Genomic DNA, 19,368 nt, shown 5'->3' with positions numbered 1-19,368 from the left:
TAATTTTCCATCACCTTACCCAGGGGTCTTCTATATGTACAAGCATGTGAATGACAGACGGAAACACTTAAAACTTAAATCCCTAAGAATTGTTTGACAATATGCAGAATAGATCCGAATTCTAAAGACAGCATGTATACAGTCAGGATTTTTAGGATCCAGATGAAGATATTTGAAGCAGTAGAGTAAGAAATTATATTTCTCATCTCAGTGCCTGAGATGACACATGGCATGATGAAAAAAAGACTATAGAACACCTTGGGTAAGGATGGAAAGGAGGGACCATGGCTTTTTCATAAGAGAGACCACAGAGTTACGTATTTTTAAAGATTTGGGAAGTTTGCCTTAAGGCATAGAATCTGCTTTCTCATGCACTTGAGGAGGAACTTAAAGAGGTAGGAGAAAGGAGACAGAAGGGAATATCATCACTCAGAAATACTCAGGCATTAGCAAATAAGCACTGATGATAATCTCTAATCTTAAAACTGAAGTATGGCTTTGAAAATAAAAAAAATGCTACCATTGTATTTCTGAATTTATACCTGTGCAACTTCTGATGTTGTGACAGATGCCTGTGACAACACAGAAAAGTTTGGTAGGGATTAGTCACTATTTCCTGTAATATATACATGTTCACACGCAACTGGGAAAGGAAACGTTGGTCAAAAGATATTACATACACTGCCTTTGGTATAACATAGTTTACAACTACAAGTGACTGGAGCTTGGGTGAGCTCAGTAGGAAAGCATCACCTGATCCTTATGCTCTTCCTTGAGCATCTGCAAGGGCCGCTGACAGAAAACTTACTCGATTAGTGGGGCTTTTAGTCTAACTCCGTACATACATCCTCCTTTTTTAACCAATCAGGTGTAAGGATTGAGATACCTTCTGGTACAAACCAAATTAGACACTACCCTATCAAATCCATCTCATTCTAAGACTTCTGGAAAAATATGGGCTTAATTTTAAACCACGTCTATTTATGTGCAAATAGAAAAGATACATGTGAAACTAGGATTTATGTTGGTATTACAATTACCCTCAGCTTCTTTTAAAAATTAATTTTAGTACGTTGTGAACAGTTCAAATATAAAGAATACTTGACATGAAAACCGTTCTATTTCTCTAAAATGTAATTTCACCCCTTGACATTTCTGCAACTGACAAACTACCTAATAAAATAAAATCTAGCTACAGTATTACTAACTCGTATTACAGGTGCCAATAATTTATAATAGTTTTGATTACTTGGGAAAACCTTAGCCGTAGACTTTACTTGCCAAAAAACATTTTGGGGTAATTTCAAGGCTGAGACTTATTTGCCCAGAATTTCCTGACAGTAGGCATTTACTGGAAGCACAAAGCTTTTGGGAAATACTACACCTACAAAGTGCACAGACTACCGAGCTGGTTAGCACAGGAGTTGTAAATCCAACACTTACTGTGTATGTGTAGATGAATAAAATAGTATGTGTGGAAAGTCCATCTAATGTTTTATGCAAGCACCCCTGACTGTAGTATGGATACAAAGCCACAGTGCATGTGTTTTGCACCCCACGTAGGACAGTGAGAGAGAGGCATGGCAGCTGATAGGAGAAACTGCCATGTACAACCCTGTAAAGCACCTGAACATGAAAGTCCCCAAACTGACACAGACAAAATGTCCTGGCTAGAAAAAATAGAAGCCATTTATGATGCTTACATGTATGGTAGCTGTAAATATTTAAACCTACTTGTCTTTTGATTTACTTTATGTTACTTATGTAGGAGACATTTCTGTACTTTTTAGTTTACAAGCAAACTAAAAACAGAAGACCAGAAGCAATCAAAAAATAACCACAAAACCCTCCTTCTAGTGCATTCCTATAATGAAGTTCATTAGAGGCAGTGCCAATTACTAGTAGAATAAACTATCATTAAAAAATGTAATCACTCACTAAAACCTTTGAGGAAGTCTGAGATGCTTTGTGAACTCTTTTTTGGTTAATTAATGAGAGCATTAACCCACTGGGTACTGCTGAAGGGCACAGTGGTGCCATGTCAGAAGCTATAAGCGTAACAGCGATAAAATGAAACAAAGAAGCTAATTAAATCAGAACTGCAACTGGCGGGAAGCGCAGCATTGCATTTTGTCTAATAATAATAATGCAAATAAATGATTGCACATACTTGGAACATTGCTAAATTTCTCAATATAAATAATTTTAAATGGCACATTTTCCACTCTGTCTTTTGGACTTCTAATTATGGAAAAACCTTGCTTCCTTAGTATTACAGCACTGACATACTACCTGCCTTAGTTTTTAATGCAAAAACTATGCAGGTCTTGGAAGGGATCTGGGACCTGCATTGTAGCCCGTACAAGCACTTGAGACTAATGTTTATGTTGCCTTCACTCAAGACCAGAAGCACTTCCACAACACTTCTGCAGAACCACAGAAAACTTAAAAGCTTAAGAAGGACTTTACTGTTATTCATACAGATGATACTTTGCAACTTTCAAATTCTGGTGGTAAGAAACATCAGCATGTGGATTGTCGAAAATTTGTCTGAAGGGAAGCAACCTCAATTTAAAAGGTGTCACCAGTCAGGAGATCAGCAAGTTTGAAAAATCTGTATATCCTTGTACCAACTTCAGGCCCTTACTCAAAAATAATATGTGGGTTGGCTTTTTCCTTCATACTTTTGTCTTAATTAAGCCTAAACTCATCAAGCAACTCTCCCACTCCTTTCCTGGAACCTATGACATGTCCAGAGACATCACTATGAGATATCACTACACGCTTGGTCACTTAAAGCAGTGCAGTGATTGCAGCAATATGCAGACACCTTGAAAGCTGAATCTCCCAAACACACAAAACTATGAAAGTGGGGGTTTTTCTGAAACAGAAAATCAATTCTACTAAAAATCAAACAACATGAAAGCAGACATGCTCTTTCACAGAAAAAAACCCCACCCAGAACCAAACCCCAAAAGGGACACAATGCAAGCTACGTATTTGACAGCTTTATTTTCTTAATACAACTGTAATTCTTTCAATCTTTACCTGCAGAAAACTGACCCATCTTTCCATTCTCCTCTTAGTTTCAGTCTGGACATTTTCATTTCTGGATGTAAGTTCCCACTCCCACTTCTTATTACTAAAGCCCCAGGACACATACTTAGTGAAAACACTGATCCTTTGTACTGGTTATTGGATTATTCAATCCATAACAAAATAAAAAACTTAACTGTAAAGTGAAATGAACTTATACCAGCTCAAGAAATAAGTAAAACTTTTCCTTCAAATAATAATGAAAAGTCCAATCCACTGCTCTCCATTTCATTAAAAAAATGCATTAAAAAATTCCATATTCCATTCACAGACATCATTTAATAAACAGCAATAAACTAAAACTGCACGTTGCCAAGCTTCAGTATTGTTAATGAAACCTTCTGAACTATTTGTTTTACATTTGTTTGTCAAATGCATTTGTTTTGCTTCCAGGTTTGTTGATACAACTGCATAACACAGTAAAACATTTTGTAAATTTAACAGAAATAACGTAGCTTCAGATTCTTCTAGTGTCTTCTGCAATATTACAAGCATCCTGATGAAAAGTGTGCTTATCCTCATATTCATTAAGAAAAAGGAAGAACAGCTTACACACTAAAAATTAAAGTGTACTGTTTGTGCAGTGTTTTTCTGAAGTGACACAAATGGAAGGGATTTTATAACAACTGAATTTACTAGGTTTTCAAATAAAAAGTGAAAGAACCAAAAGCTGGCATTTAGCAATGACACCACGCAGAAGAGAAAGAAAAAAAGGTAAGCAGTTCTGACCTCGTTTACTGCCACATAGTATCGCTGCTGCTGGAACTGAGGCGAGTTATCATTCCTGTCTCTCACCACAATCCGTACTTCGTGGTTGATAATGGTGCCAACCTTTTTGTTAACACACTGGACTTGCACCACAATGGATTGAATGGACATTGGTGGCTGTAAGTGAAAATACATTTTTATAAAGATACCTAGAAAATGTCACATATTTTAACCTTTGAGTTATTAATGTTGGAAGTGAAAGGTCAATTCAATATGCTACCACTTACATTTACCAAGTAATTTAGAAACAACTTGGTCCTTTAAGTGTAGACAGTCCAGAGTCTTGTTGGGTTTACTCCAGTGAACATCATAATATTCAAATAAAAATAACTCCAAAACTTGATGAATGGGTAAAGAAAATTAAGCTAGAAAGGCTACTACTACTTACCTGAGTTAATAAAAGAATTCTAAGAAGCACAAAGGGAAAGGCACCTTTGGTTGAAATGGAAGTTCAGAGACACTGCTATGGAAATACAGCATTCCAGCATGACTTCTATTCACAATGTCCCCACCACAGCAAGTGCCAATTTACATATATGAAGTAACAGTCTAGCATGTAAAATACTGACAGCAAGTCCATTTTGACTTTGTATCTAACACTCAGCAGAGAGCAAGAAAGCATGGGAAGGGACAAAATGAAAAAAATCTGTATCTATTAACCTCAATTTCCTCCAGAAAATAAACAGTTCAAAAACATAATTTGAAGATGCCTATGCCATACTATTCTGTACAGTGAATGCAAACAGGTTTTGTACTGAGATTCTGAGACTTACAATTATACCATAATTATAGACCTATGCAATCATGCTTTCACTCATTCTAAATGCTACAATTTCTTTGATTGATTGATATTTTCCAGTTTTGCTATAATGGATTTTAGAACCATATTGCTTTTCTTTACCCTTTGGACTTTGGCGCTAATCACTTTTTAATGAGTCAGCAGACTTGAAGAAAGAAGGGTGCTTTATGGTGGTCTAGAGATCTTACAGGAAACATTTATTCTTCCCTACATGTTTACCTTCAACTTCTTCTGCAATGAAATAAAGCATGTGCTTTTTAGGTAAAAGTCCTTTCCCTTTACTGTAAAAACCTGCAGCCAGCTACGTTGTGGTTCAACTTTCATCAGTGTAACTTCTGCCACAGGTAGCAACAGACCAAGCATCACCTGTAACTGAAATTAAGACTCTAATACTATAATCTCCATTTATTTTACAAGCTGGCATTCTTTGCAAAAGATCCAAGAATTTCCAGGCCACCTTTACAAAACCTGAAATGCTACTGAGTTTACCTAGATTTATTAGCAATGCCCAAGAAAAACTTCATTAGCTGCACTGATAGATACGTAAATAAATGATGTTCTGGATTTGGTCTTTTTCACAAGAACATGGAAAAAATAGTTTGTTTCCTTTGATAAAATGTAACAGAGCACAGGACCAACAATACTTTTACATATGTACCATTTCTGTTGGGTCAGTGTTTGGATTTAAAATCAGGTCTTTAAACACTCATCAATCTAGGCATTTATAGACAATAAACATAAATACATAATAGCACAATGTAGCAAATTGTTTATGATACTGGGAACAAATTATCCCAACACCTTTTAGCAGCGCCTTTCATCTTCTTTTCTAATTTATTGCTGTTCATCCTTCCTAAGTACTTGCAGTTTTGGAAGAAAAGTCTGGAATTCTCTTTTTATCTGACTATGTTTGGAAAACATACTGTAATTCTTAGTAAAATCAATGGAGTTTAATATTATTGCCATTCAAGAGAAGCAATAAAAAAAGAACAGGATCAGGCTAACTGAATCAGCAGGGAGCTGACAAGTGGAGACATCGGAGAGAAAAATGGGAAGAGTGTCCAAATATATAGAATGCAATTATATAGGCACCATTTGTGAATCAGAGACTACAATTTTTGGTCTGTAACAAACAAGTGAATTTTTAAGGTTCAGTTTAATATAACCCCCCAATTTTATTGGTGCTACTAAGTTTCACATGGTTTTAACTTGACAGTTGAGAAAAACAGTTTACTTTTTTGTTTCTAAAAAGAAAAAAAAAGAGGAAACATACTCTTGCATGATTTTGCATTTTAGTGGTTAGTACAGCTCTGGTTCTGAAGGCTGGAAACAGCCTTCAAGGAGGAGCCATATTAAGCAAGTTCATGCCCATAAATTTCACATTTTTACTTAATCAGTGGGGATTTTGTGGGTTTCTTTCATTTTATTTAGCTTGTGACTTACAGTAATTCACTGCAACTACAGAAGACAGCTACAGTAGGGCTCACATCCAAAATCTCAATTACCTTAAATCTCAGATTTTCTTTTCATATCACATTAAACTTAAACAACCACAAATGAGTAATTTTAGCCAGCACTGCAGGACTAGGCATAAAGAAGTGTTACAGTTCATAGTAAAAAATGAGGAAATAACACATTAAATACCCATATAAAACCACCAATATTACCTCTATATAAGAAACATACACTCTCCACTTGTTTCCTTGTGACCTTCTTGCAAAAAACATAAGAGTAAAGTGTCCATATGTAATAATGTAAAGTATTTGTGAGTTTAGTTAGACTGTTAACTAATATCAGAAATCAAATAATTTGACAAGGTCGTTTTGGTAAAGCATCTAGTTAGATTCAGGTAAAGCAGCCCAGATGAATGAACCTGTAGAGATAAAAGTGTCACTAAAAGGGGCATTGAAAAAAGAATTAGCACTGATCTAACCAGAATTAATTCTGCTTCCTAATGCCATATGTATATGCAGACTTCTGTGGGCTGATGAAGAATTGACCCTACATTTCTTGGAGGGGCTCTTAGGCCCCACCTTCCCATTAGGGACTCTCACTTTTTGCTCTGACTTAAAAATAAAACTGAAAAGCCAAATGTACTCTAGCACCTGCCTGGCTCCTCAAAGGCAGCTGGCCACTTGGCACTTGAGGAAATTCCAACTCCACCAGCCCACTGAGAAATCTTTTGCCACCATGTCCATTCTGTCATGTTTTGTGCTGCATACCCTTGCTTCACATATGAAAACAGTTTTTGAATTAAAACAAAATTAAGAACAGCTATATTCAATTAGCTCTTTTAAACTAAAAATGGAAATGTAGAAAAATTTGCATGTTGTTTCTTGTAACTTAGGAATACATCTCAAAACACATGGAGAAGACAAATTAATCAATCAAGCTAATATAAAACAAACTTTCACGCACTCAAAAAAGAACTCTTGATCTTTAAACCACTCTTTCCATGTTGATTACCATCACTTTTGAGTCAATTTTCCTTTCAGATTCTGATGAACCGCAGCAATGCTGCAACACCGTGAGAAAATGTCTCTGTTTTTAAAGTGTTTCTCTTCAATGAAATTAGCATAGATGAGAACACCCCTGTTTATTTGGTGCTTTTAATCTTTCTTTTTTATAAAAATCAAACTTAGCCTGACAATATTTCTTTAATGCTGTTAGGAATGAGCATACCACACAAATTTTGTGCTGCCTTAAAAACCAGAATTTAAAGTAGCACATTCTCAACTGAATATGTCAAGCTTTTTAAGTGAATTGCAATATTCACAATTCCTTTGCTCTCTCTCTCTCATTTCATAAGTGATTGTACACAGGTATAGTAGGCTTTTAATAAGTGCCAGGGGACATGAGGTGAGCAGCACTTCTTCCAGACAAAAGCAGCAAAACAGAATAAAAACATTTTTAAAATCAGTAAAAAAGTCAAGTTTGGGTTAATATGTATTTCTGCCAACCCACACATCTATTTTTTTGGTCTTTATCATTGTGTTCATCCACATACAATAACTGCACACACGGTCAAGTTTCTGCATGCTCCCAACAAGTCCTAATAAAGAATCAAATTAACTCTGTTCATATCCACCCGGGGACAAAAGATAAATGCAGCTATTTTATTCTAGCAGGTCTTGTGTTTACAGTCTTTCTACGAGCATACACAGATTTAGAAATTAATGTCTATGGGGAGTAAAGAAAGAAAACAGTAAACCCCAAACTTACATCTCTGTCCAGAACTCGTCCAGTGCTGTTTAGGTATAACATCTGTCTGACAGGATCGAGGATCACCCAGTAATCTACATTGTCCTTTAAGGAGAGTTCAATGGTGGGGTCTGGCCCTCCTGATGTCCCTTTGATCAGCATGTTGTCAACCAGGATAGTGCCTGCAAAAGCAATAAACACATTCAGGGAGAAATTTATATAGGCATCTACATTTCTATATATTTTTCATAACAACTGCAGCAATAAAAATACTGTTTTCTAACTAGGATTTCTCGTATTTTATGTTTTGAGTATGTTTAAAAAGTCTGAACCTTATTATCTGTAATGAAAAACTGCCTCTGACACTGAAGCTATTTCAGACAAGACCAGAAGAAGCACTTGCAGTGCACAATAATTTAAATTGATGATGAGACCCATCACATGCAGCTATCTATTTAACATTATGAGTTTCCTCTCCATTGAGCAATCATCACCCAATCTCACCTCAAATAAATGAAAGAACTGAAATAACAACCAAAACCAGAATAAATTTTCTACAGCAAGAGTGACATATCAAGGTGAGGGGATAAAAAAAGAAGTTACACTAAGCTCTTCAGGAAAAAAAAGGTTTCTGTTGCTCTGCAACAGAAAACTACTGCTCTGCAGCATAAAAGACATGAAAAGTATGTCTACCAAGACAAAGGTTGTACTTAATCAGACCAGCCATCTATCCAACATATAGAACATGCTCTTTTTCTTTTTTGACCCATCTTGTCAGTTAAAAGCCTTGCCTAACAGCTCTATTAGTCAGTTCACACGATGTACATAGTTTATTGTGTAAAACTTTCCAAATGTCAAGCATTACTAACTACCCTAAACACTGCACTCCAGTGTTTCAGATTTGCTTGCATGATATTTATAAGCACTCTCTAAGATTTCATTTTTCTAAAAAAATTAACATTACACGATTTTCTTCATAATGGAATATTACAAGAAATGATCTTTGCTGAAGTTCATCAATAGTTATGAAGAAAATCTGTGAATGTCACTAGCTGCAAAACATTTACATTAAAAATATTTATCACGCAACCTCCTGTATTAAGAGCCCAAATAATTTATTCCAAAGAACAGAGTAAAGTTTCTTTACACCACTTTATAACAACGATGAGCCTGTATAAATATATTCATCTGGGGGGACTGGTTCTGAGTTGGGGTGATGCTTTTTCTGTAAAAACTGATTAGCAAAACTAATCATTGCTCTTAACCACAGCAAAATGGTTTACAGTCTTATTGAGGAAAACACCACAGTAAGTTTGTTTTTTTTTTATAACACAATAGCAATGACAAGAAAAAATACTGCCAAACACCCATAACTCTGCACCAAAGACTTGTTTCAAGTTAGAAGAGCAATGCCCTTTTAGCCACATGGAAAACACAGTTGCTACCCATGTGTTTTATAGCTATCAGCACAATTTCTTGTGCAATACATTCTGTACATTTATACTGTGACCCAGTAGCTTGAACTGCCATACAGATTTTGGGAGACTACCATCAGTTTTAATGTGAAGAGGATTTCATCAGGAAAACCAAGCTGATTACCAACCATGTGACAGTTCAAAGTGTTTATGCCTCATCACCAATTTCTCTAAAATCTACAAAATTCACCATTATCTGTGTATTGCACTCATCATTGTGCCTCAATTATAATGCAAACAAAAGTCAGCAATCCAAATTTGACGTAATCTGAACAAAAGGTGCCCCAAGAAAAGCCTCCTTGGAAAAAAAAAAAAAACGTGCAAGATACCACCACACAATCACCCTAATGGCTTCAGTTGTTTTGATTTTTTTCCAGTCTTGTTCAGATCTGAAAGCAAAGTCTAAGTTCTGGCTACATCTTCACTACCACTAATCCCGACAGAAGGCTCTATACCTCCATTCAAATGGCTCTCAAGGGAAATAAAGATCAGCAGTTTTCACCTGTAAACAGCACAGCAATAGGTGTTTCAGGAAGGACCACCTGTGTATAGCAAATCTATAAGGTGGTGTTTATAGAAAATATTACACATATAAATTCTGGCTGGGAAAAGGAGGAACTTGAAGGGTGGAAGAACTGGGGCAACTGAAGTAACCAAATGACACAGAAAAGGGAATAGGAGAGGGTTAGGAAAGTAGTAGAAAAATATACTACAGGGGGTAATTAGGAAATAGGGGAGGGAAAAAGCGACAACAGCTTCTCTCCTCTCCCGTTTGGAAGACTAATAAGCCCAGAAGAAGTAAAGGGGCATCACAGCACAAGTTACAAGGACACAGAGCTACCACAACAGTCCACCAATACAACACTTTTAGATGCTTAAAACAATTGTGACATATAAAGAGGGTTTATTTCTCTCCTCAGAAATTTATTTTAAAAACCTAAAAATATTGTCCTGTAATGAAAACTGGTCCCTGGTTTCTACAAAACTCAAGATTATGAATATAATCTAACATTAGTAGTCTTGATTGAAGTAACAGTAGCAAGGGAAATCACTTTTGGACTTCACAGTCACACCGCCTGTAGAAAAACCCAGCACGTGCAACATTAAAGGAATCAGACCAATAATCATGGCAGAGCTCTGGCTGCTAATAAAATAGGCCACAGGGCCACACCCCTGTGAAGGCAGTGATTACCCTTCCATGAACTGCATACAAGTAATCAGAGGAAAAAACACATACCTCAAAGACATAAAAATTCCTCCCGGCAGTGCGCATTTGGAAGTGGCAAGATACAAGAGGTTTAATACCAGAAGCACTTTCCACAAATTAAAGATTGCAAAAAAAAGAAGTGTAATTCTAGACTGCAACATCTACATAGAGAGGAAAGTGCTGCAAAAGAAGTCAACAGTGGTTGTAACAGTGTCCTTACAATGACATACACCAAATATTTTACTACCTGGCATTTGCAGGCAGCTTCGGTTCGGTGTAGGCTACATACACCGTGGTTCGTTGCTCTTTGTCCATGGAGGCTTCATCCTCCCTTGCCTAGTTTCTAAAGGGTTGACTTCTGCCAAACTCAGTCTTTTGAAAGGGCTAAAGAGCTCAAATAACTTTATTTTTTAATGAACCTGGTAATAAATGACTGCAACTACATACTTTAAAAGAAGTAATCAACTTAAAATCTTGACGTGATGATGAATTTCGTAGTGTCTCTAGTAAACACTGCTACTTAAATGACCTCACCGCTTTGAATTCTGCATCTCATTCAACTTTTCTCTGTTGCACTCTGTAACAGCTATCTGCTTGATTTAACAAAGCACTTCTATTTGGTTTCTTTTGATTCAGTAATTCTTTTGTTCTTAAAAACAGACTGATTTTTCTTCAGATGTTCATGAGGCTCTTGTACTCTCTCAAGAGGCAGCAGTTTGCAAATAAGCCCTTTAAGAGCCATCCTTAATACATTATTCTTCTAATTTACTAGAAGAATCTGACATTGTGGGTCTTTTTTTTCCCCCCTTTAGATATCCATAAATTTTTTTTCCCTAGATCCTGCCTCTGTCCTTGGCCTAAAATTCCAGGAAGGTAACCTACTAACAATAAACCTGAATATATGCAATTCAATATGAGTTACCCATACATCTGAGCACAAAAGTGAACACATTCTTTATATTTGCAATATACCAATCTAGTAAGTTTAAAAAACTGCTTTCACAAATTTTTGTGCAAACAGAAGCTTAAACAACGCTCTAGCTGAAGTGAAATCTTTTACCTTGTTATGAAAGTTACACTCCTCCTTCTGTAATTATATTAGAATTTCAGTTTTACAGTACAGGTCAGGGATGATGGGTTGGTCAAAGCCTGCTGAAGGCACCTGAATAGGATGCTGCCACTCATGGTGAGAAGAGAGATGGCCCATGTAGATGCACGTTTCTTTTACACAGCTTCTGGGAAGTTACATTCAAACACCCAGATTTTTGATCCTATTTCAGCACTGTTCCCTGCACTTCTGTCCTGTGTGCATGAGTCATTGAAAAGGACACCATGGACTGTAATTAGTGATATTTTTCTTGTCTAATTAAAAAAAAAGACTGATCTGAAAGTTAGATTGTGCATGAACACACATAGATTATAAGAACAGATTTTTGTCCTGTGTGGAGACCAGGACTATGTGGCTGCTTTTTCACCTTAACTGAAGCCTGACCAATGACCAAGATGTTTTGTGGAAATAAAACATCTTGGTCATTTTCAAGGGATTAGTACAGAATAAACCTCAAGGAATCAAAGTCAAGCAAGCTGTTGGCTAAAAAACAAACATAAAAAGCCAGAAAACAACAGACTGCACAGGAAAGTAAAGAGCTATTATTTTCAGGTCTAATCTTTTTTTCTAAAAATAATGACATTTACTCAGAAATTATGTTGGAGCTTGCTGGGAATTATTCAACAAGTAGCTACAAAACAGGACAACAAAAATAAAAATTATAGAGTGCTGAAAATACTACAACAATAGTTCTACACCAAACTATTCCTTCAAGAGGAATCCAGAAGATGAAAATCTTCATTAAGATGAAATAACAGGGAAAGTTGTTTTTTTTACAGTTCAGTCTCCACAGCAGCTCATCTTTCTATGGGAAGGGCATTATGAGGGACTTGTGTGCGAAAGCCATGAAATATGGAATTTGCAATGTATGCTTTACTAAAGACAGCAGACGCATAGTACTCAGTGAGGACCCACTTATTAAATGATTTAGACACATCTTGGGATTATTTTACTTGAATGTTTTGGTAAAGCCCTTTTTAAAGAGTGACTGAATTACGACTGGTCTGAGAATAACATGCTGGCACATGACTCAGAAAACAGCATTCTGGCAGAATGATACCTGCAACACTTTACTTTTAGGAATTAAAAGGCATCTACGCTTTCTCTTTCTGCAGTTACTGAGCTCAAGGCATGTGGAGCACATCCCATCTCCCCAGTGACAATATCAAAGGGGTGCACCTGGCAAAAGCTCAACTTTGTGCCCAATAGTGGGCCCAAGGACTTCATACATCATGGATGGTCACTCCTAGCGACATCAGAGACATACCTTAATGCAACAAATGTAGAAAGCTGTATTTCTGCAGACATGCAAAACACAAATTGGACAGACCTTACCCTCAAACAAAGCTCTTGTACACAGTGACAGCATGTAGCTTTCCACATGCTAAGTACTAGATGGGCTGTGTTCAGCTTCAGCTGTGTTCAGTGCAGAAAATTGTGAGAGATCCCAGAAGCACATGAGCATTCACAAGCAAGCTACAGGGCTGAAGCCAAAGCCTAAAGAGAAGTCTGAAGCCAAGGCAGAAGTATAGCCCCGAAGTTTTGTATCATCCAAATGTACTTATCCTTCCTTCCATAGCAGTCTAAAACTTTTAATTCTTACTTTCAAAGTTGATAAAAAGATAAACTGACCTTCAACAGCATGATTAACTCCAATATTGCCAAAAAATATTAGCAGCTACTTCAGCTGTATGATGTATAAGAAGACTAAATATAATTTAAAAATATTAAAAAATCTATTAAAATATATTTATAGAAATATAAATTATAATTAAAAATAACATTCTGATGTTAACATAGAATATATATTTCATTTCAGTATATTAATCAAGTCTGTGTAACATGTCAGGGAATTTATATTAAACACACAGGGTATTTCCTACCCTGGAACACCAGTTGTGAATTGTTCAGCTGGTGGTATTTAGCCAGGGAGAATTATGCATGGTACCCATCTGGAAAGAAAGAATCAGATATCCTATGCACTGTACATTAAATGAGCAACATGGCATATTACTTATTCATTTGTCCAAAAGACAAGTGGAAAAAAAACCCTGGTACTTAAAAGGCATGTCTATATATACATACGCTTCTCTAACTCTTCGAGCTTTAGTAAGGGCAAGTACCTACACTTGTCAACAGATGGAAGGAAACTCATCACTTTTGCACTCTAAAGCAACGAAGTGTTTTCACACCTAGTGTATTAAAAAAATGAAAACCAACCAAACAAGGATAGCAAGAATAGGGAGCCTAAAGAAATGAGAAAGTCCTGCTTTGTAGAGAGCTGTTGAAGTTAGGACCTCTGAACAGCAGCAGGCTGGCAAGCTCAGACTTGGTGGTGTTGACAGTGAGCAACAGCTGGGCCGATGTGCAGGTGGGCATCTTCACTGGAGCTGGGAAACCTGATATCGGATGGGCCAAGTGGTTATAAACCTTTTGCCAAAGGGTAAATGGCATTCCCATTGGTGCCTCTGTGCTTGCATTTTCTGTTGGTCAAGCTGAAGAAACCAAAGCAGGCAGAGCGACGTCAGACATATTCAGGAAGCTCTCCATGTGCCAGTCTCACCTCTGTCTGCTCAGGACTGTTAAGAATATGCTGCAGAACCTGAGTTGTACCTGCACACACCCACTAGCTTCTCTACTCTATGACTCCTGAGCAACATTTACACAGCATGCAATATGCCAGGTTTCTTTCAGCACAGCAGACGTGCATTACAGACACCTGTATCTCTGTACTGCTTTCCTCTGCCCACCACTGATTGTAAAGCAATTTGAAAATGGGGATTATTTTCTTACAGAAAGGCATTAGATGGATCAGTTGAAATGCCAGTTGCTTTTTTTTTTTATATTCTACAGAGTTTTCATAGTTAAACCTGGATCACAAACTTGTCTTTCTACATTTGAAGGTGTATGTCTGTAGAATAGGATGGATTAAATAGCAATAAATTAGAAGTCAATGGAAAATGAAAAACTTATTGCAGAAGCAAATCCTCAACATTATCATGAACTTACTTAGATCCACGCTGTAGATTCATACACAAAAATAGGATAATTCTACAAAGCTTCCTCCTGGATTACATATTTCCTATTCTCCATCCTCACATCATCAGTAGGGAGCTCTAAGAAGTTTCCAAGGTTGTTTCAAGATTGTTTTCCTGCCATCCTGGCCCATCTTCTCCCATCCTGCTCCACGTGCAGCCACGGTCTCCAAGCAATTACAGAGCATAACTAAAATCAGCCCATTATTTGGGCCAAACTAGGAATTTGACAAGTTCAGGTTTAAGGCTTTATTCCTAGTCCTCCCACATGGACCTTCTGCATTCCCACCTTGAGCCACTGTAAGAATTTGTGTACTATGGGGAAAAGATCTGTCCTGAAGGCATCGTACAGTACCAGTGTGGGCCCATTGTAGAGTGACCCATTTTCTTGTTTTAGTGCTTCCCAGCCAGCCTGAAGACAGAGACCTAGCACTAACTATGCCTGCCCCAGGCTGAAGTGATGCAGCAAGATGATGGAAAGACATCATAGAGGGAGGTCCTGAGTGGGGAAAGGCAGCAGCTCTGGGATCACCATCAGTTCAGATTATATGTATGCCTGTCATGCAGGGCATTTAGAATCATGGTCCTTTCTCCCCACCTTACCTCCATGTTCACAAATAATGGCACCAGGGTCCCATAAAGCCATAGAAACACTTGTGTACTTCACACATGATTCAAATGTGACTGAAAAATCTGACCCATGGCATTTACACTCTATATCAAAACATAACAAATAAGGATGAAAAGAAACCAGAAGAGGAAAGCATGATGGTCAAATGCTAACTACTAAGTTCACTAAATATTCAGTACTTGCCTTTCTAGGTCTATAAACCTAGATTAATTTTTTGTAACACCCCATGCACATCTCGCCCCCCTCCCCAAGGGTGAGCAAGAGGTGAACAGATAAAGAGCAAGTGTGAAAAGACAGAGATGGATGTCCAGGGAAAAGAAGTGAAGCAGACAGTTTGGGTCACAGAGCAGCACTGAGAGGAGCAGATATTTTGAAAAGCCACAGGACAGAGCAGGAATATAGAAAAGAATTCAGGCTGCAGGGACGACACTGCCCTAACACAAATACCACTGAGGACTGGGGAGACAGGGGTCTGGCTGGGGACTGAGTTTACAAGTTACAAGCTTAGTCTAAGCCCCAGGTCATACATTACTCTGTACAAAGCGCCATCCTGTAAAATTATGACAGCAAAGGAGCACCTCAAACAAAAACAAGCACTCCATCCTTCCTTACACAGTTAAAAGAAAAAAACGAAAACAATGAATTCTAAAGGCTTAAAACAGAAAAACATTTCTTCAGAAATCCTTTTTAAAAAACAACTTTTTTTTTTTTTTTAATGCTCAGGGTTGCAGCAGCAAGATAATTGCTTGGTTCACAGAAACATCCTCCTGTTCCCTGCTTTAATGTTTCACTGGGGAAAGGTCACCACCAGGCCCCATGCTGAGGCCACTGACATTGCTCTTGTGTTCTTCTGCAAGTGTTTCTGACAGAAGCCTCTTAGTGCTGTGAAACCTAAATTACGTAGGTAAAGCTTGCCAGCGTCCAAGGACTAAATCAGGTTTGTGATTTTTAACATACCATTATTTTATTTCTCCATGCCTCAACAGAATCCAGTACCTCTACCAAAAGATTAACTATACTTCTTGGATCTCAACAGACTACATTTCTCCACCATACCATGACAGACTACACAGAGCAAAATCCGGAGTCCTACTCTTGGTTATTATAGCAGCAATCTAAGGTAAGCTGGAATGAGATGTAGCTCCCTCCCCAGAGCACTGGATACATGGCTACACTGGCTGCTTCCTAGGCCCTCTTCCAGTAGCCTTAAACCAAAAAGGGGGTTAGCAGAAGGAACCTTTACATGAGGCCTTGCCAATATTTCATTTCTCTTTCTGTATCCAGCTTGGGAGATGCACTTTGCTGTGCCTACCCACCCACATCACGCACAGCAACACACCTCCATCATCCCTCTTCCCTCTAGAGCTTTCTGCTTCTCACATTTTGCCCTCCCTTTCACTCAGCACTGGGATCAGGAACCAGCATCATTGAACAAAGCCTCTAAATATCAAAGGTGGATTTTCTCTATATTTAGCAGCATTTTTGCAACATGGGACCACAGGAATGCTTTTATGGGATCAGACTATGGTCTGCAAAGTCCTTTATTAGATGTCCAACAATGCTCTGCATTGAAAGTGGCAAAGCATAACAAGTCTGTGAGGGACAGGTGAGAGATAAGTGAATATCTTTCCCCTACAGGAGATCATTTTTTCTACTTCAGTCTTCAAAAAATTCTCCTTGGAAAATTTTCTATTCACGTTAACATTTGCAAACTCTTTTGAACCAGTTCAAACTCTGAATGGTACAGAAGGGAAATAAAATCACTCTTTTCAAAATGTTTCTAAAAGTTTACACTGAATTGCTAGTAAAAATTCAACCCCTATAAAACACAATTTACAAAGGTTGTTTTTAACATAAAAAAATCATACTTGATAAAATTTATAAATAAATATAATATAATATTACATACGCAAATACCTGTACAAGATCAGACCAAAGATCCACCTAGCCCTGGTTGCAGCAGAGGCCAACAGGCAATGCTCCAGATCTCCCTTGTCTGCAGGCTTACTAGCTTTGCAGGGAAAAAGGACGTTAGAGGCATTTACAAACCACACAGGCTCTTCTTCAAAAGCTTTTAAAAGCTCACAACTGCATACATTGAGAAGACATCAATTATATTTTGCTCAAGGGACTATTTCCAAACAGCTAATGATGCATATGTTCAAAACACATCAACCTGCTAACTGAAGAAAAACTCATAAACTGATCTCTCTCCAAATCAGCAGATATGGCTATGCAGAGCAGCAGAATTTCCCCAGTCAGCTGGAGGAGAGCTCAAGGTTGCTGGATCCAGGGCAGCCCAAAGGACCTCTGCAGTGGTCCAGGGGCTTTTACAGCAGCCCCCCTGGCCCCCAGACTGCCTGCTCATCTGCCAAGTAGGCTGCTGAGTCTCTGACAACCCCACAAAAGTAAAATATTTCCTGAAATAAAAATTTGAAAGACCATGAATTGTGGGATTCCCCTTTTATTTTTTGTTTTAGCAAATGGGAACAGAAACAGATTGCTAAGGTTGACATAATATTCTCCATTATCTATACAAAAAGCTGCCTGTTCTCAAAAAAGATATTCCCAAATCAGTGCTCTCATACTAGACAACATGTACAGACACAAAGTAAATGACCATGAACAAAAATGTTACCTTATAAAGTACCACACACACAATGGAAAGGCTATCAAGACAAAAAACAAAAAATAAAAAAAAAACAACAAACAAACAAACAAACAAACAAAACAACAAAAAACAACCAAACCCAAAGCATAGGCTAAAATAGCTGGGAATATTTAAAAAAGAAAATATCCCTCCTGTTACCATACAGCACAGAAAATAAAAATGCACATACTACAGTCAACAGTGAGTTAAAAAGTCTTTGGGCTATTCCAGCAAACACTTTGTTTCTTGTCTCACTTCCCAGAAGACCTTTGCAACAGCAATTCTTGAGCGTGATTTAGATTTTTAAGATGCAGTGCACAACAACAAGGTTATGTATAAACAGGCAGAATGCAACCACTCTGCATTTGGCTTTTCAGGGATGAAGCAATTTGGAATTGGAGCAACTTAGTCCACTTACTTTGATAAAGGAAGCACATTATCACCAGTAAGTTTCCTGTAAGTTTTTATTGTACTTAGAAAACTCTGTTGTGAGAAATAAAAAACAGCATTGGAATTATCCTTGCATTTCATCAGGATCAGATGATAAGGGAAAATGCTTTCAAAATTACTAAAGGGGTTGTAAAGAAGGAAAACAATGCTGTACAACAGAAACAAGAGCAAACACAACATCCTTGTCTAAAAACAAAGCAAATGAACAAACTAGTCTGAGCTTGGAAAGGCAAGTCAGACAGTAAGAACAGATGGCTGACAGCCCTGGATTCAGGAACTGGAAAAAGAGCCAGATAGACAAGCTCCTCACCTAAACCCAGGAAATATTTTGAGGCTTCTAAGAAAAGGAAACCTTCAGCACCGGATACCTTTAGGAAGACATCAGACAAACTTTCATAAGAAAAAAACCCTAACCTACTCTTGGAGCCAAACAGACTAAGAGTTTTTTATTCTATGATCCTGTAGAGAGACAGCAGAAACATCAGCAAGTTTTACTTCCATTCGCATATTGGACCTCTTCCTGAATTTGGCCCAGTTTATGACAGTCACAAACGGAATGTTAGTCTTTGCCTTACTGAACACTTAGAGTTAAGGGAGAATCAGTACAAGGAAACCTTGGAGCACAAGGGAGTGAATCTTTACACAATTCCAAGTTATGGAATGGCAAAGTTCTGCCACAATTTCCAAGGTAAAAATTACCCCAAAGTAATGGAAGTTTCTTGCCACAGTACCTATGAACTAGCTTTTGCACTGAAAGTTATCACTTCTGAGAGTAACCTTGCCATGCTGAAAACCCCTGGGTTTATTTTGCTACTCTGGGGAGAAGTATGTATATTCACAAAGTTCATGTATATTCCCAGCCAGAACTTCTGGGAACACAAATTCTCTGATTATGTGCATCAATTATTAAGTTTGGTACCTGCAAACAAAAATATTTGCATTTAAAAG

General features: G+C 37.6%; 1 protein-coding gene across 8 annotated transcripts in view; it reads right to left on the bottom strand.

Annotated features, from left to right (window-relative positions):
• The window catches only part of PCDH15 (protocadherin related 15), an 821,537-nt gene that overhangs the window by 271,871 nt on the left and 530,298 nt on the right, over positions 1-19,368 (bottom strand). For all 8 annotated transcript variants that reach the window (XM_055808474.1, XM_055808447.1, XM_055808438.1 and 5 more), the window contains 2 exons: positions 7,886-8,046; positions 3,826-3,981 (listed from right to left, as the gene is read on the bottom strand). In XM_055808474.1, the coding sequence (XP_055664449.1) occupies positions 3,826-3,981; positions 7,886-8,046 (317 nt within the window). The remainder of the gene's footprint in view (positions 1-3,825; positions 3,982-7,885; positions 8,047-19,368) is intronic.

Source organism: Falco peregrinus, chromosome 1, assembly GCF_023634155.1.
Source record: "Falco peregrinus isolate bFalPer1 chromosome 1, bFalPer1.pri, whole genome shotgun sequence".
Taxonomy (NCBI): Eukaryota; Metazoa; Chordata; class Aves; order Falconiformes; family Falconidae; genus Falco; species Falco peregrinus.
This window is presented reverse-complemented; position numbering and strand designations above follow the sequence as displayed.